We start from the raw sequence: 26,876 nt of genomic DNA, 5'->3' as shown, positions 1-26,876 counted from the left end.
AAGAAAAACACCAATACAGTATACTAACACATATATATGGAATTTAGAAAGATGGTAATGATAACCCTCTATGCGAGACAGCAAAAGAGACACAGATGTATAGAACGGACTTTTGGACTCTGTGGGAGAGGGAGAGGGTGGGATGATTTGGGAGAATGGCATTGAAACATGTATACTATCATGTAAGAAACGAATCGCCAGTCTAGGTTTGATACAGGATACAGGATGTTTGGGGCTGGTGCACGGGGAAGATCCAGAGAGATGATATGGGGTGGGAGGTGGGAGGGGGGTTCAGGATTGGGAACTCATGTACACCCGTGGCGGATTCATGTCAATGTATGGCAAAACCAATACAGTATTGTAAAGCAAAATAAAGTAAAAATAAAAATTAAAAAAAAAAGAAATGTGGTGTTTGATGAGGGAAGCATTTTCAAAAGGAAAAAGTAGTGCACAGTTTGAGGACAACTGACTGATCATTTGTAAAACTATGAGATACAGTATATCAAAAATTTCAGATTTATTAAAGGTAAATGTGAAACTATAAAGTGCTATATGAAAATATGAGTGAATATTTTACATGATCTTGGGGTAGAGATTGTACTTTTCAAAGAATGACCCCCAAAGGCAAAAACTAGAGTAAAAACTGACAGTTCTGATCTATACTTTAATAATACTGTAGAAATAAATGAAGACAACACTTTAAAGGAAAGAAAAACATAAAAAATAACTTAAATGAGACCCACATATATTCTTTAAAAAAAAAAAAACTATTTTGTATTGAGTATAGCCAGTTAACAGTGTATTGATAGTTTCAGATGGACTGCAGAGGGACTCAGCCATACATATACATGTATTCATTGTCCCCCAAACTTTCCTCCCATCCAGACTGCCATATACCACTGAGCAGAGTTCCCTGTGCTGTACACAGTTCCCTGTGCTGTACACAGTAGTTCTTGTTGGTTATCCATTTTAAATATGGCAGTGTGCACATGTCCATTCCAAACTCCCTGTCTCTTCCCCCATCCTTCCCCCTGCCCCAGCCACCATAAGCTCATTCTTTAAGTCTGTGAGAGACCCACCTATATTCTTAATACATCACAAAGCTTTTTAAATAAATGAGGAAAAAAACCACAAACAGAACTTTTGTATGGCAAAATTGTGTGCAGGCTGTTCATAAAAGACCAAATGGAAAACAAATATAGGTTCAAAGAAAAGCAAATATAACTAATAATAAAATACCATGTATACTCTCTGAGATGGGAGTTTCATTCCAAGGATTTATATGCTAAAGAAATCATTGATATGCTCTAAGATTCTGTATAGAAGGATGCATGGGATTGTATTTCTTGTGCGTGTGAAAAACTGGGGAAAAATAAAATGCACTAGTATCAGAGAGATGGGGTTACAGAAATCACAGCACAGCCATACAGAGGAAAGATGAAAACACGTAAATGTTTCTCAATAAGCTGAAAAGTTTCCAAAGCAGGTTATAAAACAATATAAGAAAAAAAAAGATATTTTATTACACACATATACACACAGTAAAGGACATAAGGATTATACTGTAATCAAGGTTAATTTTAATGTTTATCTTTTTATTTATCTATAGTTTTCTAGGGTCTTTCCTGAGATCCAGTGGTTTAGACTCTATGTGTCCACTGCAGGGGACATGGGTTCTGTCCCTTGTCAGGGAACTAAGATGCTTCATGGTGTAGCCAAAATAAAAAATGGTATCATATAGTCTTCTAAATTTGCTTCAAAAGACTGGCCAGAAATATACCAAGACATCATTTTTTTTTTATCCTTTTGGTAGGTAGCTTTTTACTCCCCTTATTTATACCCACCTTTTTTTCCCCAAAATATTGTTTATATACCAGCTGCATTGAAATATAATTCATGTATCATAAAGTGTACAAATTAAAATGTACCATTCAGTGGTTTGGAGTGTATTCACATAGTTTTACAACTATATCATTGCAGTTAGTTTTAAAATATATTCGTTATCCCAGAAAGAAATTGCACACCTATTAGCAGTTAGCAGTTAGCAGTTACTCCTGTTTCCCCCCAAATCCTAGACAACCACTAATCTACTTGTTTGATTTTATGGAATCACCTGTTCTGGACATTTCACATAAAATAGACTCATGTAATATGTGACTTTCTGTGATGGACTTCTTTCACTTAGCATGATATTGTCAAGATTTATCCATATTGTAACAGGTGTCAGTATTTTCTTTTTTATTGCCCAATAATATACTAGTATCTGGATCTGCCACCTTTTGTTTATCCATTCATCCCTTAACAGATATCATGTTTGTTTCCACTTTGGGGCTGTTGTTGCTGTGAACATCTATGTACACATGGACATATGTTAGTGGACATATGTTTTCATTTCTCTCGGGTGCACATCTAGGGGTGGAATTTCCGGGGTATATGGTAGCTCAATGTTTAGCCCTTTGAGGAACTGCCAGATTGTTTTCCAAACCGACTGCTCCATTTTACATTCCCACCAGCAGTATATGATGGTTCGTTTCTCCACATCTTCACCAGCACTGTTATTGCAATAACTGTTGTTATTGCATTTTTTAAAAATTGTAGCCCATCCTAATGGATATGAAGTACTCTCATTATGGTAGTGACTTGCATTTCCCTGATGACTAACGATGTTGAGTATCTTTCCATATGCTTACTAACCATTTGTATACTTCCTTTGGAGTAATGTTCACATCCTTTGCCCTTTTGTTAATTGGGGCTATATTTGTCTTTTTATTGATGAGTACTAACCGTCAAAACCATTTTAAAAGATCATCTGTTACTTGAGAGTATTCCCCAAACGTTTGGAAAATAGAGAACATCCAGATATCTGGATGATAATCTGGAGATTACACATCACTTCCCTGTCAGAGGCTTTTGGTCAGAAAAGCATGTGAGAGCTTGATCCTGAATCCTTTCCGCCAGCTGGTGCCAGAGCCCACCCCTGCCTTCCTGTGGTCACCCACAGCCTCCTCTGGACCCTGGTAGTCTGAGCAGTGATGATCACAGCTTCCTTGGCCCCGGGGTCCCTACAGCTGCTCGTGGGCCTGTGTCAGAGCCGCCTATGCAAATATTCAGCCCCAGTGTTTCAGGTGCCAGCCCTTCCATGGGAACACTGAGCCCAGCATCCTGAGGAGAACCTTGAGACAGGCACATAAATAAATTTCTTTAAGGAAGTTTGGGTTTACTGAAGAATTTTCTGGATATTTCACAAACACTTACTTGGCTCTCATTCACAACTAAAGATTACCTGCCCACATTAAGACCAAAACTATTTATTTAATAAGTTACAACTTTCCACTTCATTTCTGCAAAGCCAAATTCAGTTCAGTTCAGTTCAGTCACTCAGTCGTGTCCCGACTATTTGCAACCCCATGAATCACAGCACACCAGGCCTCCCTGTCCATCACCAACTCCCAGAGTTCACTCAGACTCACGTCCATCGAGTCAGTGATGCCATTCAGCCGTCTCATCCTCTGTCATCCCCTTCTTCTCCTGCCCCCAGTCCCTCTTGTAACATAATTTTAGCTGGTGTATTAAAATGCATTCTTACAAAGGAGCCAATTTATACACTTCAGTTCAGTTCAGTCACTCAGTCATGTCCAACTCTTTGTGACGCCATGGACTGTAGCACTTCAGGCTTCCCTGTCCATCACCAACTCCCAGAGCTTGCTCAAACTCACGTCCATCGAATTGGTGATGCCATCCAACCATCTCATCCTTTGTCATCCCCTTCTCCTCCTGCCTTCAATCTTTCCCACCATCAGAGTCTTTTCCAATGAGTCAGTTCTTCCCATCAGGTGGCCCAAGTATTGGAGCTTCAGCTTCAGAATCAGTTCTTCCAATGAATATTCAGGACTGATTTCCTTTAGGATTGACTGGTTTGATCTCCTTGCAGTCCAAGGGATTAAGGGTCTTCTCCAACACCACAGTTCAAAAGCATGAATTCTTCTGCACTAAGCCTTCTTTATAGTCCAACTCTCACATCCATACATGACTACTTGGAAAAACCATAGCTTTGACTAGATAGACCTTTGTCAACAAAGTAATGTCTCTACTTTCTAGGTTGGTCTAGATGCTGTCTAGGTCGGTCATAGTTTTTCTTCCAAGGAGCAAGCGTCTTCTCATTTCATGGCTCTGGTCACCAAATGCAGTGATTTTGGAGCCCAAGAAAATAAAGTCTGTCACTGTTTTTATTGTTTCCCCATCTATTTGCCATGAAGAGATGGGACTGGATGCCATGAACTTTGATTTTTGAATGTTAAGTTTTAAGTCAGCTTTTTCACTTTCCTCTTTCACTTTTATCAAGAGGCTATTTAGTTCCTCTTTGCTTTCTACCATAAGGGTGGTGTCATCTGCATATCTGAGGTTATTGATATTTCTCCCAGCAATCTTGATTTCAGCTTGTCCAGCCCAGCATTTAGCATAATGTATTCTCTATACACTTTATAATATAATATATATTATACATATATATATATATGATGTACTTTTTATACACTTAAAGGACTTGTATCTTTGGCTCCCGTTAAGTCTTCTCCTCTGCACATCTAGGCTGATGCACCTTCTTTCTTTTTTAATTTTTAAAATAATTACATTTATTTATTTATCAACTGCACCACGTAGCCTGTGGGATCTTGGTTCCTCGACCAGAGACTGAACACAAGCTCCCTGCACTGGAAGGCAGAGTCTTAACTGGACCACTGGAGAATTCCTGATGCAGCTTCTAATTGAGACATTTTATTTTAATGATAAAACAGGGCTTCCCAGGTGGCACTAGTGGTAAAGAACCTGCCTGCTAATGCAGGAGATGTAAGAGATGCAGATTAGATCTCTGGATTGGGGAGATGCTCTGAAGGAGGGCATGGCAACCCACTCCAGTATTCTTGCCTGGAGAATCCCATGGACAGAGGAGTCTGGTGGCCTACAGTTCATGGGGTCACAAAGAGTCGGACATGACTGAAGCGACTTAGCACACACTCATGCATTTTGTTGATAAAACCACCACCATTTTATTATACTCAGATTCTGTGGGCTAGGGGTGGAGACAGGGTGCAATATGGATGACCTGCCTCTGCTCCACAACGTCTGGGGCTCATTGTCTAGAAGCGAATAGCATCACTTCCACTTATTTCATTGATCAAAGTAGTCTCAAGGATATCTAACTTCAAGTCTTGATAGAAGGTACATAAAGAGCATTTGTGACTACTTTTTAAAATATACAAAAGCTCTCACTCAACACTGGTGGGGTGAAGAATGAATCGGCAAATGAACTGTGGTGTCTCTAGGCAGATGGTCTCAGGGATCAGCCAGTGACAGCCTCGCCCTGCAGAATCCCTCCTTCCACAGGGTAGAACAGAAAAACATGATTTTTTTCATCCTGACTGGATTCAAGGATTCTTCCCACCACTCACTGTCTCCTCTGCTTCCTGCTCTGGACTGTAGCATAGCACCCTAATCCTTAGTGTGGCAAAGGTGTATCTGAACCCACTGTTCTCTTTGTTCACAAATACACTGTGCATGCGTGCTCAGTCGCCTAATTCATGTCCAAATCTTTGCGACCCCGTGGACTGTGGCCCACCAGGCTCCTCTGTCCATGGGGTTTCCCAAGCAAGAATACTGGAGTGGGTTGCCGTGCTCTCCTCCAGGGCATTTTCCCAACTCAGGGGATCGAACCTGTGTCTCCTGCATCTCCTGAATTGGCAGGTGGATTCTTTACCACTGAGCCACTGGGGAAGCCCACAAATATACCTGCTACCAGCAGTTGGGGAGTAAAGTCGGGGAAGTGAAAAAGAAGCTGACATTTGGGTCTTGGGCTGAGGGAGGTTCCCCACCATCCTCTCATTCAAGCCTCACAGCATGCGATGGACTATATCATACCCTTTTGGACCTCAGTTTTAATGCAGGCTGAGATGGAGCTTGGCTCAGTGGTGAAGAATCTGCCTGCCAATGCAGGAGATCCAAGAGACGCAGGTTTGATCGCTAGGTCAGGAAGATCCCCTGAAGAAAAAAATGGCAACCCACTCCATAATTTGAAGTGTCCGTATATACTTCTTACCAAACTTTCCCTTATAACCAAGTGTTTTAGCCAGGTTTTGTAAATTTATACATGAATAATGTGTTTCATCTTCCTTCAGTTTTCAGCATCTTCCATAGATGCTGATGATAATGTGCCATGAAATTATCAAAAGAGGGACTTCTCTGGTGGTTCAATGGTTAAGACTTCAGCTTCCAGTGCAGAAGGTGCAGGTTCAATCTCTGGTCAGGGAGCTAGGATCGGACAGGCTCCAACGAGCAGTTCGAATGCTTCAACTAAAAAAGATCCCACGTGAAGGATCCTGCGTGCCTCAGGGCCAAAACATAAAATAAAAGCAATAATGCAACAGATTCAATAAAGACTTTAAAATGGTCCACACCAAAAAAAAAAAATCTTAGAAAAACAAATTATCAAAAGACATCAAGCAGAGAGCTGAGCAGGAAATGAGCAAGTGAAAGTGAAGTCGCTCAGTTGTGTCCAACTGTTTGTGACCCCATGGACACCAGGCTCCTCCGTCCATGGTACTTTCTAGGTAAGAGTACTGGAGTGGGTTGCCATTTCCTTCTCCAGGAAATGAGCAAAGGACTGGTTAATTCATTGACTGACTTCCTAGACCCTGCAGGGTCCACAGTGGATCTACATTTTTGATCATGTAAGTAAAATGGACACCTGTACATCTTTTCAGGTCGCCCTGGACATGTTGCTGACTCTGGCATCTTTCATTTCAGGAATGACTATACCTGAAGAAGATGCCGATGTGGGACAAGGCAGTAAATATTGCCTGGTGGCAATTGGACGACTCCAGGTAAGAAGGAGGTCACTGCCTTTTTAATCTCCAAGGAGGGCTTGCTATTGCAGCGAGCAAGAGTCTGTGGTCTGGATGACTTTTTCCATCTCCCGTGTGCTCAGCATTGTTGGGTTCTGTGTCTTACCTTATGGGAAAAGATGAGGCTGAATCTGGGAGAAGAATGGGGGGACTGTGACCTGTGAGCAGCAGAGTTCTCACTTCAATGAGAGTCTGTGTCAGCCCATCCTGATATGCACCAGTTATTGCAAAGTTGAGCTCTGCTCACATCACACCCATTTTTTTTTAATTGAAGTATAGTGAATTAACAATTTCATGTTTGTTTCTGCTATACAGCAAAGCAAATCAGCTCTATGTATAGAAATATCCCCTCTTCTTTAGGTTTCCTTCCCGTCACCACAGAGTATTGAGTAGACTTCCTTTCGCTGGACAGTAGGTTCTCATTAGTTATCTATTTTATACATAGTACTGGGCTTCCCAGGTGGTGCTAGTGGTCAAGAACCCACCTGCCAATGAGGGAGACGCAACAGATGTGGGTTTGATCCCTGGGTGGAGAAGATGATCTGGAGGAGGGCATGGCAACCCACTCCAGTATTCTTGCCTGGAGAATCTCATGGTCAGAGGAGCCTGGTGGGCTATAGTCCATAGGGTCATAAAGAGTCAGACACGACTGAAGTGATTTAGCACATCAGTAATATATATATGTCAATCCCAATTTCCCAATGCATTCCACCCCACTTGGTGTCCATAAGTTTGTTGTCTACTTCTGTCTCTATTTCTGTTTTGCAAATAAGTTCATTTGTACCCCTTTTCTGGATTCTACATATTTGTTTTTGTTTAGTCACTGAGTCGTGTCCAATTCTTTGTGATTCCATGGACTGCAGCGCACCAGGCTCCTCTGCCCTTCATTATCTCTCAGAGTTTGTTCAAATTCATATCCATTGAGTTGGTGATGTTATCCAGCCATCTCAACCTCTGTTGTCACCTTCTCCTCCTGCCCCCAATCCCTCCCAGCATCAGGGTCTTTCCAATGAGTTGACTCTTTGCATCAGGTGGCCAAAGTATTGGAGCTTCAGCATCAGTCCTTCCAATTGATATTCAGGGTTGATTTCCTTTAGGATTGACTGCTTGGATCTCCTTGCTGTCCTAGAGATTCTCAAGAGTCTTTGCCCAGCACCACAGTTTGAAAGCATCCACATATAAGTGATATTGTATATATATTTTTCTAATTCTTTTCCATTGTAGGTTATTACAGATATTGAATATAGTTCCCTGTACTATATATACCATCAGTCCTTGCTGTTTCACACCCATGTCTAGTCACTGTGAGCGTTTCCCTGTGGTCTGCAGGATAAAGCACCCACTCACCTTATAACCGCGTCTCCTCCCTCCCCTCTCTCATGCCCTATGCCCAAACCACATCATCCCCTTTCCACAAGCCTGCCATGCACATACCCACCATTGTGGACATCCACAGGCTGTTACTTCTGCCTGTTGTTAAAGGAGGCTCCTTAAACAGGAGAACTCCTTCTCCTCTTGTTTACTTCTGTTTCCTCATCTTTCAAGATCCAGTGAAACGACTCCCTTATCTGCTTAGTCAAAATGAATCACTCGCCTCCCTACTCACCCAGCATCGAGTTTACATGTCAGTTAAGTTTCTTCCCTATCTGTTTTCATATAGTTAGTTAGAAGGGTAAGGCCCTTCCTTGCAGACTCCTCAAGAACAGGAAATATGTCTTTTTCATCTTGAGAATTAGATATTCTGAATAATGTATTAATGCATAAATCCCACTGGCTTGATGTCTGGTGCACCCAGTAGCCACTAAGTCTTTCTTCCTTTGGCATTGAGGGCCTTCCAGGTTCTGATGGTGAGGCCATAGTAGATGTAGTTCAGAGAACACTGATACTGCATGTCTGTGGCTTCCTGGATCTCACCGTTTTCAGACAGATGAATAAGCTGTTTCATTAACACATGATAAGCATTGTTTATTCATTGCAAACAGGGGAAGAAAGAATACTTGAGTGAATTCAGTTCACAAATGTAGAATTTCCAAACAGTGTAATCAGTTCCTTAGACTTGTTTGGACTTCCTTGGTGGCTCAGTGGTAAGGAATCCGCCTGCCAATGCAGGAGAAGTGGGTTCAATCCCTGGTCCCTGAAGATCCCATGGAGAAGGAAATGGCTACCCGCTCCAGTATTCTTGCCTGGGAAATCCCATGGACAGAGGAGCATGGTGGACTCCAGTCCATGGGGTTGCAAAAGAACCTCAGAAGTGTAGAGAAAGTGGTCCACTGTTCCAGTTAGTCCATGGTATGACCAGGGCAGTTTCAAACAGTTTATTTATTTTTAAAATTAATTTTAAGTCCCTTGGACTGCAAGGAGATCCAACCAGTCCATCCTAAAGATCATCAGTCCTGGGTGTTCATTGGAAGGACTGATGCTAAAGCTGAAACTCCAATACTTTGGCCACCTCATGCGAAGAGTTGACTCATTGGAAAAGACCCTGATGCTTGGAGGGACTGGGGGCAGGAGGAGAAGGGGACGACAGAGGATGAGATGGCTGGATGGCATCACCAACTCGATGGACATGAGTTTGAGTGAACTCTGGGAGTTGATGATGGCCAGGGAGGCCTGGCGTGCTGCAATTCATGGGGTCACAAAGAGTCGGACATGACTGAGCGACTGGACTGAACTGAACTGATAGTTGCTTTCAGGTAATGTTGTGTTAGTTTTGCTGTACAGCAAAGTGAATCAGCTACATATATACATATATTCCCTCCTTTTTAGATTTCCTTACTGTTTAGGTCATCACAGAGCAGTGAGTATCGTTTCCTGTGCTATACAATTCTCATTAGTTATCTATTTTATACATAGTATGAATAGTGTATAAGTGTCAGTCCCAATCTCCCAGTCCATCCCACTCTCCGTTCCCCACCTTGATGTCTGTATGTTTGTTCTCTACATCTGTTTCTCTATTTCTGTTTTGCTAGAAAGCATATCCGTACCATTTTTCTAGATTCCACAGATAAGCAATATGATATAGTATTTGTTCTTTTCTTTCTGACTTACTTCACTCTGTATAACAGTCTCTAGGTCCATCCACCTCCCTAAATGGCACAATTTCATTCCTTTTTACGGCTGAGTAATATTTTGTTGTATACATGTACCATATCTTCTTTATTCATTCCTCTGTTAATGGACATTTAGCTTCCATGTCCCAGTTATCATAAATAGTGCTGCAGTGGACAGTGGGATGCATGTATCTTTTTTAAAAATTTATTTTAATTGAAGGCTGATTACTTTACAGTATTGTGGTGGTTTTTGCTATACATTCACATGAATCAGCCATGGGTGTACATGTGTTCCCCATCCTGACCCTCCCTCCCCATACCATCCCTCAGGGTCACCGCAGTGCACCAGCCCTGAGCACCCTGTCTCATGCATCAAACCTGGACTGGTTATCTATTTCACATATGATAATATACATGTTTCAGTGCTATTCTCTCAAATCATCCCACCCTTGCCTTCTCCCACAGAGTCCAAAAGTCTGTTCTTTACATCTGTGTCTCTTTGGTCTCTCGCATATAGGGTCATCATTACACCATCTTTCTAAATTCCATATATATGTGTTAGTATACTGTATTGGTGTTTTTCTTTCTGACTTACTTCACTCTGTATAATAGGCTCCAGTTTCATCCACCTCATTAGAACTGATTCAAATGCATTCTTTTTAATAGCTGAGTAATATGCCATTGTCTATATGTACCACAGCTTTCTTAGACATTCATCTGCCAGTGGATATCTAGGTTGCTTCCATGTCCTGGCTATTGTAAACAGTGCTGTGATGAACATTGGGGTACATGTGTCTCTTTCAATTCTGGTTTCCTCCGTGTGTATGCCCAGCAGTAGGATTGCTGGGTCATAAGGCAATTCTATTTGCAGTTTTTTAAGGAATCTCCACACTGTTCTCCATAGTGGCTGTACTAGTTTGCATTCCCACCAACAGCGTAAGAGGGTTCCCTTTTCTCCACACTCTCTCCAGCATTTATTGTGTGTAGACTTTTGGATAGCAGCCATTCTGACTGGCGTGAGATGGTACCTCATTGTGGTTTTGATTTGCGTTTCTCTGATAATGAGTGATGTTGAGCATCTTTTCATGTGTTTGTTAGCCATCTGTATGTCTTCTTTGGAGAAATGTCTGTTTAGTTCTTTGGCTCATTTTTTGATTGGGTCATTTATTTTTCTGGAATTGAGCTGCAGGAGTTGCTTGTATGTTTTTGATAATAATTCTTTATCAGTTGCTTCATTTGCTATTATTTTCTCCCATTCTGAAGGCTGTCTTTTCACCTTGCTTATAGTTTCCTTTGTTGTGCAGAAGCTTTTAAGTTTAATTATGTCCCATTTGTTTAATTTTGCTTTTATTTCCATTAGTCTGGGAGGTGGGTCATAGAGAATCCTGCTATGATTTATGTCAGAGAGTGTTTTGCCTATGTTTTCCTCTAGGAGTTTTATAGTTTCTGGTCTTACATTTAGTTCTGTAATCCATTTTGAGTTTATTTTTGTGTATGGTGTTAGAAAGTGTTCTAGTTTCATTCTTTGACAAGTGGTTGACCAGTTTTCCCAGCACCACTTGTTAAGAGATTGTCTTTTCTCCATTGTATATTCTTGCCTCCTTTGTCAAAGATAAACTTTCCATAGGTGCGTGGATTTACCTCTGGGCTTTCTGTCTTTGTGCCAGCACCATACTGTCTTGATGACTGTTTCTTTGTAGTATAGTCTGAAGTCAGGCAGGTTGATTCCTCCAGTTCCATTCTTCTTTCTCAAGATTGCTTTGGCTATTTGAGGTATTTTGTATTTCCATACAAACTGTGGAATTATTTGTTCTAGTTCTCTGAAAAATACTGTTGGTATCTTGATAAGTATTGCATTAAATCTATAGATCGCTATGAGTAGTATACTCATTTTCACTATATTGATTCTTCCAGTCTCTGATATTTCTTCATCTATTTGTGTCATCTTTGATATCTTTCATCAGTGTTTTATAGTTTTCTGTATATAGGTCTTTTGTTTCTTTAGGTAGATTTATTCCTAAGTATTTTACTCTTTTCGTTGCAATGGTGAATGGAATTGTTTCCTTAATTTCTCTTTCTGTTTTCTCATTGTTAGCATATAGGAATGCAAGGGGTTTCTGTGTGTTAATTTTATATCCTGAGACTTTACTGTATTCATTGATTATCTCTAGGAATTTTCTGGTGGAGTCTTTAGGGTTTTCTGTGTAGAGGATCCTGTCATCCCCAAACAGTGAGAGTTTTACTTCTTCTTTTCCAATCTGGATTCCTTTTATTTCTTTTTCTTCTCTGATTGCTGTGGCTAAAACTTCCAAAACTATGTTGAATAGTAGTGGTGAAAGTGGGCACCCTTGTCTTGTTCCTGACTTTACAGGAAATGCTTTCAGTTTTTCACCATTGAGGATAGTGTTTGCTGTGGGTTTATCACATATGGCTTTTATTATGTTGAGGTATGTTCCTTCTATGCCTGCTTTCTGGAGGATTTTTATCATAAATGGATGTTGAATTTTGTCAGAGGGTTTCTCTGCATCTGTTGAGATAATCATATGGTTTTTAATCTTTCAAATTGTGAATGCAGTATATCACATTGGTTGATTTGTGAATTTTGAAGAATCCTTGCATCCCTGGGATAAAGCCCACTTGGTCATGATGTATAATCTTTTTAATATGTTATTGGATTCTGTTTGCTAGAATTTTGTTAAGGATTTTTGCATCTGTGTTCATCAATGATATCGGCCTGTAGTTTTCTTTTTTTGTGGCATCTTTGTCTGGTTTTGATATTAGGTGATTGTGGCCTCATAGACTGAGTCTGGAAGTTTACCTTCCTCTGCAATTTTCTGCAAGAGTTTGAGTAGGATAGGTGTTAGCTCTTCTCTAAAGTTTTGGTAGAATTCATCTGTGAAGCCATCAGGTCCTGGGCTTTTGTTTGTTGGAAGATTTCTGATTTTAGTTTCGATTTCTGTGCTTGTGATGAGTCTGTTAAGATTTTCTATTTCTTCCTGGTTCAGTTTTGGAAAGTTATACTTTTCTAAGAATTTGTCCATTTCTTCCAAGTTGTCCATTTTATTGGCATATCATTGCTGATAGTAGTCTCTTATAATCCTTTGTATTTCTGCGTTGTCTGTTGTGATTTCTCCATTTTCATTTCTAATTTTGTTGATTGGATTCTTCTCCCTTTTTTTCTTGATGAGTCTGGCTAATGGTTTGTCTATTTTATTTATCTTCTCAAAGAACCAGCTTTTAGCTTTGTTGATTTTGGCTATGATCTCCGTTGTTTCTTTTGGATTTATTTCTGCCCTAATTTTTATTATTTCTTTCCTTCTACTGACCCTGGGGTGCTTCATTTCTTCCTTTTCTAGTTGCTTTACGTATAGAGTTAGGTTATTTATTTGATTTCTCTCCTGTTTCTTGAGGTAGGCTTGTATTGCTATGAACCTTCCCCTTAGCACTGCTTTTACTGAATCCCATAGGTTTGGGGTTGTTGTGTTTTCATTTTCATTAGTTTCTATGCATATTTTGATTTCTCTTTTGATTTCTTCTGTGATTTGTTGGTTATTCAGAAGTGTGTTGTTTAGCCTCCTTATGTTTGTATTTTTAATAGTTTTTTTCCTTTTCAGTTCAGTTCAGTTGCTCAGTTGTGTCCGACCCTTTGTGACCCCATGAATTGCAGCATGCCAGGCCTCCCTGGCCATCATCAACTCCCAGAGTTCACTCAAACTCATGTCCATCGAGTTGGTGATGCCATCCAGCCATCTCATCCTCTGTCGTCCCCTTCTCCTGCCCCCAATCCCTCCCAGCAACAGGGTCTTTTCCAGTGAGTCAACTCTTCGCATGAGGTGGCCAAAGTATTGGAGTTTCAGCTTTAACATCAGTCCTTCCAATGAACACCCACCCAGAACTGATGATCTTTAGGATGGACTGGTTGGATCTCCTTGCAGTCCAAGGGACTCTCAAGAGTCTTCTCCAACACCACAGTTCAAAAGCGTCAATTCTTCGGCGCTCAGCCTTCTTCACAGCCCAACTCTCACATCCATACGTGACAACTGGAAAAACCATAGCCTTGACTAGATAGACCTTTGTTGGCAAAGTAATGTCTCTGCTTTTAAATATGCTCTCTAAGTTGGTCATAACTTTTCTTCCAAGGAGTAAGTATCTTTTAATTTCATGGCTGCAATCACCATCTGCAGTGATTTTGGAGCCCCCCAAAATAAAGTCTGACACTCTTTCCACTGTTTCCCCATCTATTTGCCGTGAAGTGATGGGACCAGATGCCATGATCTTCGTTTTCTGAATGTTGAGCTTTAAGCCAACTTTTTCACTTTCCTCTTTCACTTTCAACAAGAGGTTTTTTAGTTCCTCTTCACTTTCTGCCATAAGAGTGGTGTCATCTGCATATCTGAGGTTATTGATATTTCTCCCGGCAATCTTGATTCTAGCTTGTTCTTCTTCCAGCTCAGCATTTCCTGTAGTTGACATCTAATCTTACTTCATTGTGATCAGGAAAGATTCTTGAGATGGTTTCAATTTTTCTGAATTTACCAAGGCTAGATTTATGGCCCAGGATGTGATCTATCCTGGAGAAGGTTCCGTGTGCACTTGAGAAAAAGGTGAAATTCATTGTTTTAGGGTGAAATGTCCTATAGATATCAATTAGGTCTAACTGGTCCATTGTATCATTTAAAGTTTGTGTTTCCTTGCTAATTTTCTGTTTAGTTAATCTATCCATAGGTGTGAATGGGGTATTAAAGTCTCCCACTATTATTGTGTTACTGTTAATTTCCCCTTTCATACTTGTTAGCATTTGCCTTACATATTGTGGTGCTCCTATGTTGGGTGCATATATATTTATAATTGTTATGTCTTCTTCTTGGATTTATCCTTTGATCATTATGTAGTGTCCTTCTTTGTCTCTTTTCACAGCCTTTGTTTCAAAGTCTATTTTATCTGATATGAGTATTGCTACTCCTGCTTTCTTTTGGTCTCCATTTGCATGAAATATCTTTTTCCAGCCCTTCACTTTCAGTCTATATGTGCCCCTTGGTTTGAAGTGGGTCTCTTGTAGACAGCATATATAGGGGTCTTGCTTTTGTATCCATTCAGCCAGTCTTTGTCTTTTGGTTGGGGCATTCAACCCATTTACATTAAAGGTAATTATTGATAAATATGATCCTGTTGCCATTTGCTTTGTTGTTTTGGGTTTGAGTTTATAAACCTTTCCTGGGTTTCCTGTCTAGAGAAGATCCTTTAGTATTTGTTGACAAGCTGGTTTGGTGGTGCTGAATTCTCTCAGCTTTTACTTGTCTGTAAAGCTTTTGATTTCTCCTTCACATTTGAATGAGATCCTTGCTGGGTACAGTAATCAGGGTTGTAGGTTTTCCTCTTTCATTACTTTAAGTATATCTTCCCATTCTTCTGGCCTGAAGAGTTTCTATAGAAAGATCAGCTGTTATCCTTATGGGGATCCCCTTTTGAGTTATTTGTTGTTTTCCCCTTGCTGCTTTTAATATTTTTTTCTTTGTGTTTGATCTTTGTTAATTTGATTAATATGTGTCTTGGGGTGTTTCGTCTTGGGTTTATCCTGTTTGGGACTCTCTGGGTTTCTTGGACTTGGGTGGCTATTTCCTTCCGCATTTTAGGGAAGTTTTCAACTATTATCTCCTCAAGTATATTCTCATGGACTTTCTTTTTATCTTCTTCTGGGTCTCCTATGATTCGATTGTTGGGGTGTTTAACATTGTCCCAGAGGTTTCTGAGGTTGTCCTCATTTCTTTTAATTCTTTTTTCTTTTATCCTCTCTGCTTCATTTATTTCCACCATTCTATCTTCCACCTCACTTATCCTATCTTCTGCCTCTGTTTTCTACTGTTGATTCCCTTCAGAGTGCTTTTGATCTCAGTTATTGTATTATTCATTATTGATTGACTTTTATATTTCTTCTAGGTCCTTGTTAAACTTTTTTTGCATCTTCTCAATCCTTGTCTCCAGACTATTTATCTATAACTCCATTTTGTTTTCAAGATTTGGATCATTTTTACTATCATTATTCTCAATTCTTTTTCAGGTAGACTCCCTATCTCCTCCTCTTCTGTTTGGTTTGGTGGGCTTTTATCATGTCCCTTTACCTGCTGAATATTTCTCTGCCTTTTCATCTTGTTTAGGTTGCTGTGTTTGGGGTGGCCTTTCTGTATGCTGGAAGTTTGTGGTTCCTCTTTATTGTGGAGTTTCCTCCCTGTGGGTGGGGTTGGAGGAGTGGCTTGTCAAGGCTTTCTGGTTAGGGAAGCTTGCGTTGGTGTTCTGGTGGGTGGAGCTGGATCTCTTCTCTCTGGAGTGCAGTGAAGTGTCCAGTAGTGAGTTTTGAGGTATCTATGGGTTTTGTGTGACTTTTGGCCGTCCGTATTTTTGTGCTCAGGGTTATGTTCCTGCATTGTTGGAGAGTTAGCTTGATATGTCTTGCTCTGAAATTTGTTGGCTCTTGGGTGGAACTTGGTTTCAGCGTAGGTATGGAGGCTTTTGGATGAGCTCTTGTCAATTAATGTTCCCTGGAGTCAGGAGTTTTCTGGTGTTCTCAAGTTTTGGATTTAAGCCTCCTGCCTCTGGCTTTCAGTCTTATTCTTACAGTAGCCTCAAGACTTCTCCATCCATATAGCACCAATGATAGAACATCTAGTTTAATGGTGAAAAGATTCTCCACAGTGAGGGACACCCAGAGAGGTTCACAGAGTTACATAGAGAAGAGAAGAGGGAGGAGGGAGATAGAGGTGACCAGGAGGAGAAGAGGGGGAATCAAAAGGGGAGAGAGCAATCTAGCCAGTAATCAACTCCCTATTTCCTCTCCACTGCATGTATCTTTTGAATTATGGTTTTCTCAGAGTATATGCCCAGGAGTGGGATTCCTGGGTCATACGGTAGTTTTAGTTTTTTTAAGGATCCCCCTACTGTTCTCCATATTGTTTGCACCAATTTACATTCCCACCAACAATGTAGGAGGGTTCCCTTTTCTCCACACCCTCTCCTGCATTTATTGTCAAACATTTTGAACCCATTGTACTCATGACCTGGAAGGATCTGTGAAACTAAATCCATGTGGATTGTTCTCTAACTCAGTCTCCATCACTGCCTCCCTGTGGATTTCTCCATTCCAGGTGACCAGCTCTCCTGTGTGCATGGACATGAGTGGGATGTCAGTGCCCACAGAATTCTTATCACGGCATAACTCTGATGGGATCATCACATTTGTGGACCCAAGGTGCATCAGTGTGATTGGCTACCAGCCTCAGGTAGGTGGTTTTGAGCTCATGGAGTCGGCTGGAGATTTAGTTTTATTTAAAATGTACCTGGGCTTCCCTGGTGGCTCAGATGGTAAAGAATCTGCCTGCACTGCAGGACACCTGGGTTCAATCCCTGGGTTAAGAAGATCCCCTGGAGAAGGGCATGGCAACCCAATCCAGTATTCCTCCTTGAAGAATCCCATGGAGAAGACCCTGGCAGGCTACAGATGATGGGGTCACAAAGAGTCGGACATGACTGATCGATTAACACTTTCACTTTCAAAATTCACCTACCTCATTTGTTCAAGATATAATGCAGTGATGATACAGGGAAAAACAGCATAAAAATCCATCTCCTTGCCTGGGTAATAGCCTTCCAAAGCAAAAAAGGTTATTGTATGCAACTGCACTGCTTAAAATTAACTCAATTTTTTGTGCTAACCATTTTGTTTAATCTAGCTCTAGATTTTTCTCAAACTAGAATTAAGATGTTCTATGAAAAAGAGACTCTCTTATCAATTAATTTTGATGAATACCAAATAGGAAATCTCCTTAGAAACTTTAAAAGTATATTCATGTGAAAGACCCTGAAATATCTTAAAGATGTTCCCTGAATTTTGTCTCACCATTTGTTTCTCAAATGTATATGGATCCTCTTTTTACAGGAGACACATTTTCAAGGTCTTTTTTTTTTTAAAAAAGTGAAAAACACAAAAATCACAAAAAATATCAAAAGTCAGGAGTTCAGTTCAGTTCAGTTCAGTCACTCAGTTGTGTCCGACTCTTTGCGACCCCATGAATCACAGCACACCAGGCCTCCCTGTCCATCACCAACTCCCGGAGTTCATTCAGACTCACGTCCATCGAGTCAGTGATGCCATCCAGCCATCTCATCCTCTGTCCTCCCCTTCTCCTGCCCCCAATCCCTCCCAGCATCGGAGTCTTTTCCAGTGAGTCAACTCTTCGCATGAGGTGGCCAAAGTACTGGAGTTTCAGCTTTAGCATCATTCCTTCCAAAGAAATCCCAGGGTTGATCTTCAGAATGAACTGGTTGGATCTCCTTGCAGTCCAAGGGATTCTCAAGAGTCTTCTCCAACACCACAGTTCAAACGCATCAATTCTTCGGCGCTCAGCCTTCTTCACAGTCCAGCTCTCACATCCATACATGACAACTGGAAAAACCATAGCCTTGACTAGACGGACCTTAGTCGGCAACGTAATATCTCTACTTTTGAATATGCTATCTAGGTTGGTCATAACTTTTCTTCCAAGGAGTAAGCGTCTTTTAATTTCATGGCTGCAGTCACCATCTGCAGTGATTTTGGAGCCCAGAAAAATAAAGTCTGATACTGTTTCCACTGTTTCCCCATCTATTTCCCATGAAGTGATGGGACCAGATGCCATGATCTTCATTTTCTGAATGTTGATCTTTAAGCCAACTTTTTCACTCTCCTCTTTCACTTTCATCAAGAGGCTTTTTAGCTCCTCTTCACTTTCTGCCATAAGGGTGGTGTCATCTGCATATCTGAGGTTATTGATATTTCTCCCAGCAATCTTGATTCCAGCTTGTGCTTCTTCCAGTCCAGCATTTCTCATGATGTACTTTACCTATAAGTTAAATAAGCAGGGTGACAATATACAGCCTTGACGTACTCCTTTTCCTATTTGGAACCAGTCTGTTGTTCCATGTCCAGTTCTAACTGTTGCTTCCTGACCTGCATACAGATTTCTCAAGAGGCAGGTCAGGTGGTCTGGTATTCCCATCTCTTTCAGAATTTTCCACAGTTTATTGTGATCCACACAGTCAAAGGCTTTGGCCTAGTCAAGAAAGCAGAAATAGATGTTTTTCTGGAACTCTCTTGCTTTTTCCATGATTCAGTGGATGTTGGCAATTTGATCTCTGGTTCCTCTGCCTTTTCTAAAACCAGCTTGAACATTAGGAAGTTCACGGTTCACGTATTGCTGAAGCCTGGCTTGGAGAGATTGTTCCAAATTAAGATAAACCAAAGAGATAAAATAACAGTATGCAATGTAAAAGCCTTCCTTGGGTCCTCAGCCTGAAGATGTATAGCTATAAAGGACAACGGGGAGACAAGTGAGGAAATGTTAATAGGTGATTTTATCTAATATTTATTGATTTTTTAAGGTATAATATGATACATTATGGATTTGTAAGAAAATGTCATTTATATGGGGCTTCTCTCCTAGCACAGATGCTAAAAATTCTGTCTGCAATGAAGGAGACCCTGGTTCAATTCCCTGGGTCAGGAAGATCCCCTGGAGAAGGGAATAGCAATCTACTCCACTGTTCTTGCCTAGAAAATTCCATGGACAGACCATGGGGTCGCAAAGAGACACATATTTGATATATGAGGAGCGTCGTGATTCCTGCTAATTGTTTTCAAATGATTCAACAAAAAATTAAATATATAAACATATTTTAAATGTAATTTAAAATAAGATATATATAAATATATTTTAGATATATTTGTGCATAGGTATGATATTTCATTTGTATTTACTTTTTATGTTTCTTATATATTTATAGTTGCATATATATGAAAGAAAGAGAAAAATGCAAATGTGGCAAAATACTGACAGTTGATGAGTCCAGTTAAAATGACCCACGGGTGTGAATTACACTACCCTTTCAACTTTTCTGTAGATTTAAATTTCTTCCAATATAAAAAGCATTTGAACAAACAAGAAAGAAGAAAAAGAATCTTTGTTCTGAGAAACAGAGTTTGGGTGACATTGATGGGGGGTTTTTTAATTACATGTCTATTTTATAACTAGAAACAGACTAAATTGAAATATGGGAACCATTCATTGAATTCTTCATCTCTAGACTGATGTAAACCTCAGAATTCTGGGATGGAATGAAGAGGAAAATTAATCTCTTTCCAAATTCACTGTGACCTCTGATGACTTCTCTTTCCAGCCAGATTCATTTATCTGCCGGCCACCTTCCACGGGCATCTGGATCTAGGTGTTTCTTGGCACAGATAAGAGTCCTTTCCCCTGTCAGCGTCAGCACCCACTGAGGCCATTTGCTGATTTGGGTTCTGATCGATGACTTTGTTGAAACTCTTTGCTGCTGAAGATATTTCCAACTGGACCAGTTTCCTATAACCCATTTGCTTTTGGATGGTTTCTCTCATTCCAGTTGGTTTCATTGCAAAACACTTTTGTTTGGGGTTAATGCTGGGTCCTTTGAATAAAACATAGATGAACGAAGGTAGGTAGTCAACAGACTTAACAAGTTCAGTTATTTTATGATAACTGCTTTTCTCCAGGCACAAGAGAGCTGCAGTTCCCCCCATTTAAACAATTCCAGGTTTCATAGGCTACACATCCATCTTCATGCTACCACTTATGTTCTTTTTATGATTATTAAAATGTTTATTAGAGCTCGACTGTACCGTCTGCCTTTCCAAGGCAAACAGAAATAAAATTGCATTCTGAAGCTGCTGCTCTAGTTCCTTAGCAAAATTAGAAGTCAGTACTGAACATGCCAGAGGCACTGAGGATGGGGCACCAGATGCCAGCCCCTTAATCATGCAAGGAAAACATTTCTATCCACTTTTTTCCCCCTTATGATGGTGTGCGCTAAAGGAGATGAGTTGAAGGAGATGTATGTGAACACTCTTGTCTAACAGTGATCTATAAACAATGAAACGTGGGGTTGGGGGGTATTAAAGCTTGTCTCTCTCTCTTTAGGATCTTCTAGGAAAGGACATTTTGGAGTTCTGCCACTCCGAGGATCAGAGCCATCTTCGGGAGAGTTTCCAGCAGGTACCATGAATGTTCATTTCCAGCTGATGTAGAAACTGGGTACACATGGATGTGGTCCTTCCATGTGCCAGGCAAGCAGCACGGACCCCGTCTCCAAGGCATCAGAGGGCCCCTGGAATGAAGGAGCTCGCAGTCCAGTGGGGAGGGCAGACCATCAGTAAGGAATTTCGGTGTCTTGAGAGAAGAGCAGAGGAGGACAAGGTTGACAGGGTGAGGAACAGTCTCTGAGGGGAGGCAACAATCAGGATGGGGCTTAACAGATGAGCAGAGAAGAAATGACAGAAGTTTCTAGACAAGGGGCCAGCACCAGAGATGCAAAGAAGAGCATAGCCTGTTGGGAGAGTTTTAAGTAGTTCCTCATGGCTAGAGCGACACTGGCCGCCTTGTAGGGAGGAGGTGGGCAGTGGTCAAAGAAGAGGTTGATGAGGCCAGATTCTGAAGGGCCTCATATGCCATCACTGGGAACTTAAATTCTCTCCTGAGTCGTTTAAGTGAGGATTCCCTTGAGGATTTGAAGTGGAGCGATGTTTTTGAAAAACCCAGGTATGGCAGCCCAGGTATGTGGAAGAGACAAGGATGCGAAATAAATGGAACAAAAGACAAATCAGAAGGCTGCTTCGCTTGCCCTGGTGATGAGACCAGAACTGGGGCAGGAGCAGCAGAGGAGGTGGTTGCTGGGTAGATGCTGACAGTGTGAATAGAGACAGTGAAGGAGAGGGAAGGACCGAGGGTGACAGTGGGGGTCTGAGAGAAAGGCCACTATGCTCACTGCATCCAGGGCGTCGTTAGAATCAGATGCTGTTTACTGAGCGTGTACTATGTGCCAGGCAGTGTGGAAACCCCTTTTGCACACACTGCTTTCCTGAAACTTCACAACAGTCATAGGAGTGGGTGTTATTATCCTCATGCTACAGGCGAGTCAAGTGAAGCTTCGTGAAGGAATTCCATAAGGTCACGTGGGTAGGGAGTGAGAGAAGCAGGACTGTCACTGCGGACCTGCCCCTTCTTGAGTATGGGTCCACCTGGGAGGAGAGAGAGAGCCAGTTCCTCGAAGGGTTCCAAGGACTCGCTTCAGCCCCTGCAGGGAAAAGGATGGGTGATGTTACAGAAGAAGGGCCTTTGAATTGCTTTTTAAGAGGGAATCATGGTTTGTCATTCATCTGAGAGAATAAGTCCTTGACATTCTGCTTTGCAAGTGGCTCAGAATGAGTGCCTCTGACACTGAGCTCTCCTGTGAAAGGCATGGAGCTGTCTGCATGCACAGACCTAGAGCTCCAATTACACCACACCTGTGTGTGCAGATCACATGACCCGACTTGTGCCCTGCTGCTCTGTTCTTCCCAAATAGCACCAGCTCCTGGTTACCTTTCCACCTGTTAGACTGCTTTGTTGTCCAGCCTTCGTCTCTGCCTGCATCTCCAAGCCGTGATACTCTGGGGCTCTGTTCCTGGTGCCTTCTCTCTTTCTCTCTAGTATCCAGGTGATTTTACCTACTGGATGAGTTCAGTCCATATCATCACCTGTGGATGTGCAGATACCTAGCTCACACCTGCACTTGAGTGCCCACAAACCTTCCAACACGGTGCTCCACTCTCATCTCACAGCCCCCAGTCTCCTTTGTACCACTGGTCTTCTGGATACAAAGGTCAGAAATCAAGAAAAAGTCTTCATTCTTCCCTTGATCTCCCACACCTTGCCCAGTCGGTCCTCCTGACTCCAGCCCCCCTCAAAGGATACCAGTAACCTGCCCTCTTCTCCCTCTCTTGTTCTTGCTGACCTTGCCCAGGCCACCCGTCCAAGTATTTTGAGTTTTGCAACAGCTTCCTTAGGCTTCCCAGGTGGCTCAGTGGCAAAGAATCTGCCTGCCAATGCAGGAGACATGGGTTTGATCCCTGGGTTGGAAAGATCCCCTGGAGAAGGAAATGGAAGTGCACTCCAGTTGTCTTGCCTGGGAAATCCCGTGGACAGAGGAGCCTGACAGGCTGTAGTCCACGGAATCTCACTCAGACACGACGTAGCAACTGAACAACAATGGACCCTTCGTCACACATATTTTATCCTGTATAATCCTCGACCCTTCACAATATCTTATCATTCCTACTTTTTGCAGTGAAAACCAGAACTTAGAGAGGTTCAGTCACTTGCTCCACGTCACACAGCAAGGTGATAACAGAACTGGAATCAGAGCCTGCCTCCTTCCGAGGTGTCCACCTCTGTCCCCAAACTCCCCACACAGACCTCTCCATCTGACAGGACCTCAGAGATTTTAAACTGCTGACACTATCAGAACCTGGTTAGTTTGGAAAAGAAAGAGAAGGAGAAAACATCGATCCCACCCCAGGATTCTGCTTAAGTAACCCTCGCTCTGAGAGCAGCCACCTCATTCCTGGGGCAGGAGGTGAAACCAAAGCAGCCCCACCCGATGGCTGGCGGCCAGGGTGGGTCACCTGGCTCAGCAGGCAGCAACCAGCAGCCACAGGGACGCGCTGCAGAGCCAGGCCAGGGCTCGTTGCCTGTGTTCCTTGGGTTCCAGCCACCAGCGGTCAGGGTGGAGGACAAATGTTGATAAAAGGAAGTGACTTATTTTTGCAAAAAGCACAGAGGAGGCTGTGTGAGTTCAGAGCAAGTCCTTGAACTCTGGATTTAAACAGACGTTTTGAATGACCCAGATATGAGACTTTAGAGTGGGGTCGCGAGTTTGTGAGGAATTTGTGGTTGCTGGCATGACAGCATGCCAGACGGGGCCCCGAGGGGGTGGGAATCCCGAGTCTGCTCTGGACTCTGACGCCCTCCCTGGATCCCAGGTGACCTGGATGTCAGATGAAAGAGTGGGACCCAGGGAGATTAAGGCAGGCTCCTCCTTCTCTCTGCTCAGATGTCTTCCACAGTGATGGTGGTGGTGGTGGTGGTGGTGATGAGTAAAGGTGTTTATAGGAACAGCTGGGCTGGGCTGGTTTTATACCTGGCCTTGGTGGTCTCGGGTACTAGCATCATACCTGAATAAAGCACAGGTGAATGCACCAGCCTGGTCTCCAGGCCTGGACTGTGACACCCCCACTGCCTTACATGTGTGGTCCCACCCACATAGCACCTTAGGTCTCCCCACCCCCAAACGTGTGCTCATCTGCGCTCTCTGCCCCAGGGAAACCCTCTCCAAAGCTTTGTTCTTGTTCAGTCACTCGGTCGTGTCTGACTCTTTGCAACCCCATGGACTGCAGCATGCCAGGGTTCCCTGTCCTTTACCATCTCCCAGTTTGCTCAAACTCATGTCCATGGAGTTGGTGATGCCATCCAACCATCTCATCCTCTGTCACTTACTTCTCCTGCCCTCAATCTTTCCCAGCATCAAGAGTCTTTAATAATGAGTCAGCTCTTCGCATCAGGGGCCCAGACTACTGGAGTTTCAGTTTCAGCCAGAGCTTTACCAGCCAGCGTGTCACCCAAACCCACCTCCCTCCAGGAACCCTTTCTGGATCCTGAGAAAGCCTGTCCTTGACTTCCTGGTAGCCCATGGCACCTGATCGTATGTTTATGTCATTGTGTTTGCTCTCCAAGTTACAGTTACCCACGCGCCCGCCCCTCCTGTGCTGGTGAGAGGCTCTCTGGGGACAACACGATGGTTCTGTCTCAGCTCTAGCGCGTTGGGGAAAGACAGAGGTCAGGTAGACGTGGGGTCCCATCCTGCCTCTGCTTCTCCTCAGTCATGAGGCTTTGGCAGGAGAGTTCCCTATTTTCGTTGTTGTTGTTCAGTTGCTCTGCTGCTGCTACTGCTAAGTCGCTTCAGTCGTGTCCGACTCTGTGTGACTCCATACACGGCAGCCCACTAGGCTCCCCCGTCCCTGGGATTCTCCAGGCAAGAACACTGGAGTGAGCTGCCATTTCCTTCTCCGATGCAGGAAAGTGAAAAGCGAAAGTGAAGTCGCTCAGTCATTTCCAACTCTTCGCGACCCCATGGACTGCAGCCTACCAGGCTCCTCCGTCCATGGGATTTTCCAGGCAAGAGTACTGGAGTGGGGTACCATTGCCTTCTCTGATACATGTCCAACTCCTTGTGACCCCATGAACTACATACAGCACACCAGGCTTCCCCATGCTTCACTATCTCCCTTAGTTTGCTCAGACTCATGTCCATTGAGTCAACGATGCCATTCAAGTGCCCTATGTTATATCTTTTTTAGTTCTCTAATACTTAGGAGATCCTTGGCCAGATGCAATGGAAGCTAATTGCTTCTTGGGACTTTGCTGGCGGTCCAGTGGTTAAGACTCTGAGCTTCCAATGCGTGGGACCCGGGTTTCATCCCTGGTCAGGGAACTAGATCCCACATGCCACAACTAAGACCCAGCACAGTCAAATAAATAAATAAAAAGAAACTAACCTTTCCTTTCATGGTGCCCAATGGGCAGAATCAGATTTCTATCCCATGAGAATGGGATGAATGGGGCTCTTTTCATTTCCAAGTTGAAGACAGCAGGCCTTTAATTTTGAGATTAACCTCCTCTGTCACAAGGCTTTGGCAGGAGAGTTCCCTCCTTTGTGGCTCAGCTTCCAGGTACACCAGGCACTGTTGTGAGGACCACGGGAGGTGACACGCACAAGATATTTGTAGGTCAGCCCCCAGCAGGTGCAAGGCTGGGCTCCCTCCCACCCTTGCTCTTTACCCATGGCTCCAGGGGCCAAGGGGCTTCCTTGGTGGCTCAGATGGTATAAAGAATCTGCCTGCAATGCAGAAGACGCGGGTTCAATCCCTGAGTCAGGAAGATCCCCTAGAGAAGGAAATGGCAACCCACTCCAGTATTCTTGCCTGGAGAATCTCATGGACAGAGGAACCTGGCGGGCTACAGTCCATGGGATCACAAAAAGTCGGACACGACTGAACGACTAACAGCAGGGGCTGAGCTCGCACACAGGCGGTGCCTGAGAGTGTGTGTTCCATGGAGTTAAAAAACTTCACAACATCTCAGGCATCCTGGTTAGAGGAAGCAGGAAAAGGCACCATCCTCAAGCTTCAGAGTAGACATGGTCTCACCACGGGGGCGCTGCCTGCATCCCAGGTGCTTTGTGCAGATTCAGAGAACCCCCTGGAAAACGGCCCTGAAGGGCACATGGCCTTGACCTCTGGCCGGCTTCCTGTTGAGGCTGCAGTTTTGCTAGCGGGCACCCCTGGGCGTCCTGGCCTGGCCTCACCCCGCCACGTTGATGTGTTGAGTCAGCTCAGGAAATGTGCTTGAGGCACTTAACTCTCTGCCAGGTCCTGGGCTGAGGGTCAGGCTCTCGGCGACCATGGGGTCCCTGACCCTGGCTGCTGCTGACATTCAACCAGAATAAAGTACAAGTGCCAAGGGTTAGGGGCAAGGACCCGGGTCCCAGTTCTTATCTCTGGTCACATTGTGATCCGCAGTCAGGAGGCTGGTTGCCTCCCAGCCCCAGGATCTGGGATGCGCAGACCAGGAGGGGGCGCTCCTGTTCCCCTTGCTTTGTCCTGGAGGCATCATCACACCCAGTCCTGGACCCACCAGCCGTCTGTATCCTTTCTCCTTCTTTCCTGATTCAGCTGAGAACTGCCCCTGGTGTCACCTTCTGCACCTACACCCTGCCATCCAGTCTCAGCATCTTGGGGTTTCTGCGTGTGATGGATTGTGTGTGTGCATAAAGCTGGAAAGCTAGCTGTGTGTCCCCTGAAACATACTCGTGGTTTGGAAATCAGATTTCAGTTCCTGTCCCAGCTTTTCTACCCAAGTTGTCTGATCTCGGGCAACTTATTTTATTTCTGTGACGCTCAGCATTATCTTTGTGAATAGTAAAAGCCCACCTCTTCAAGTTCCTGGGAGGGATTACATTGAGAAGTATCTTGGAAACTGTACTGCAACAT

The 26,876-nt window shown here is 43.0% G+C and overlaps 1 protein-coding gene across 4 annotated transcripts in view; it reads left to right on the top strand.

Annotated features, from left to right (window-relative positions):
* Positions 1–26,876, top strand: part of ARNT2 (aryl hydrocarbon receptor nuclear translocator 2) — a 192,157-nt gene that overhangs the window by 129,881 nt on the left and 35,400 nt on the right. For all 4 annotated transcript variants that reach the window (XM_040257409.1, XM_040257408.1, XM_040257411.1 and 1 more), the window contains exons 9-11: positions 6,799–6,875; positions 17,086–17,220; positions 20,932–21,006. In XM_040257409.1, the coding sequence (XP_040113343.1) occupies positions 6,799–6,875; positions 17,086–17,220; positions 20,932–21,006 (287 nt within the window). The remainder of the gene's footprint in view (positions 1–6,798; positions 6,876–17,085; positions 17,221–20,931; positions 21,007–26,876) is intronic.

The sequence above is a fragment of the Oryx dammah genome, unplaced genomic scaffold, assembly GCF_014754425.2.
Source record: "Oryx dammah isolate SB20612 unplaced genomic scaffold, SCBI_Odam_1.1 HiC_scaffold_16, whole genome shotgun sequence".
In the NCBI taxonomy this organism is placed as follows: Eukaryota; Metazoa; Chordata; class Mammalia; order Artiodactyla; family Bovidae; genus Oryx; species Oryx dammah.
The sequence above is the reverse complement of the archived record's forward strand: the minus strand, read 5'-3'. Positions and strand labels throughout refer to the sequence as shown.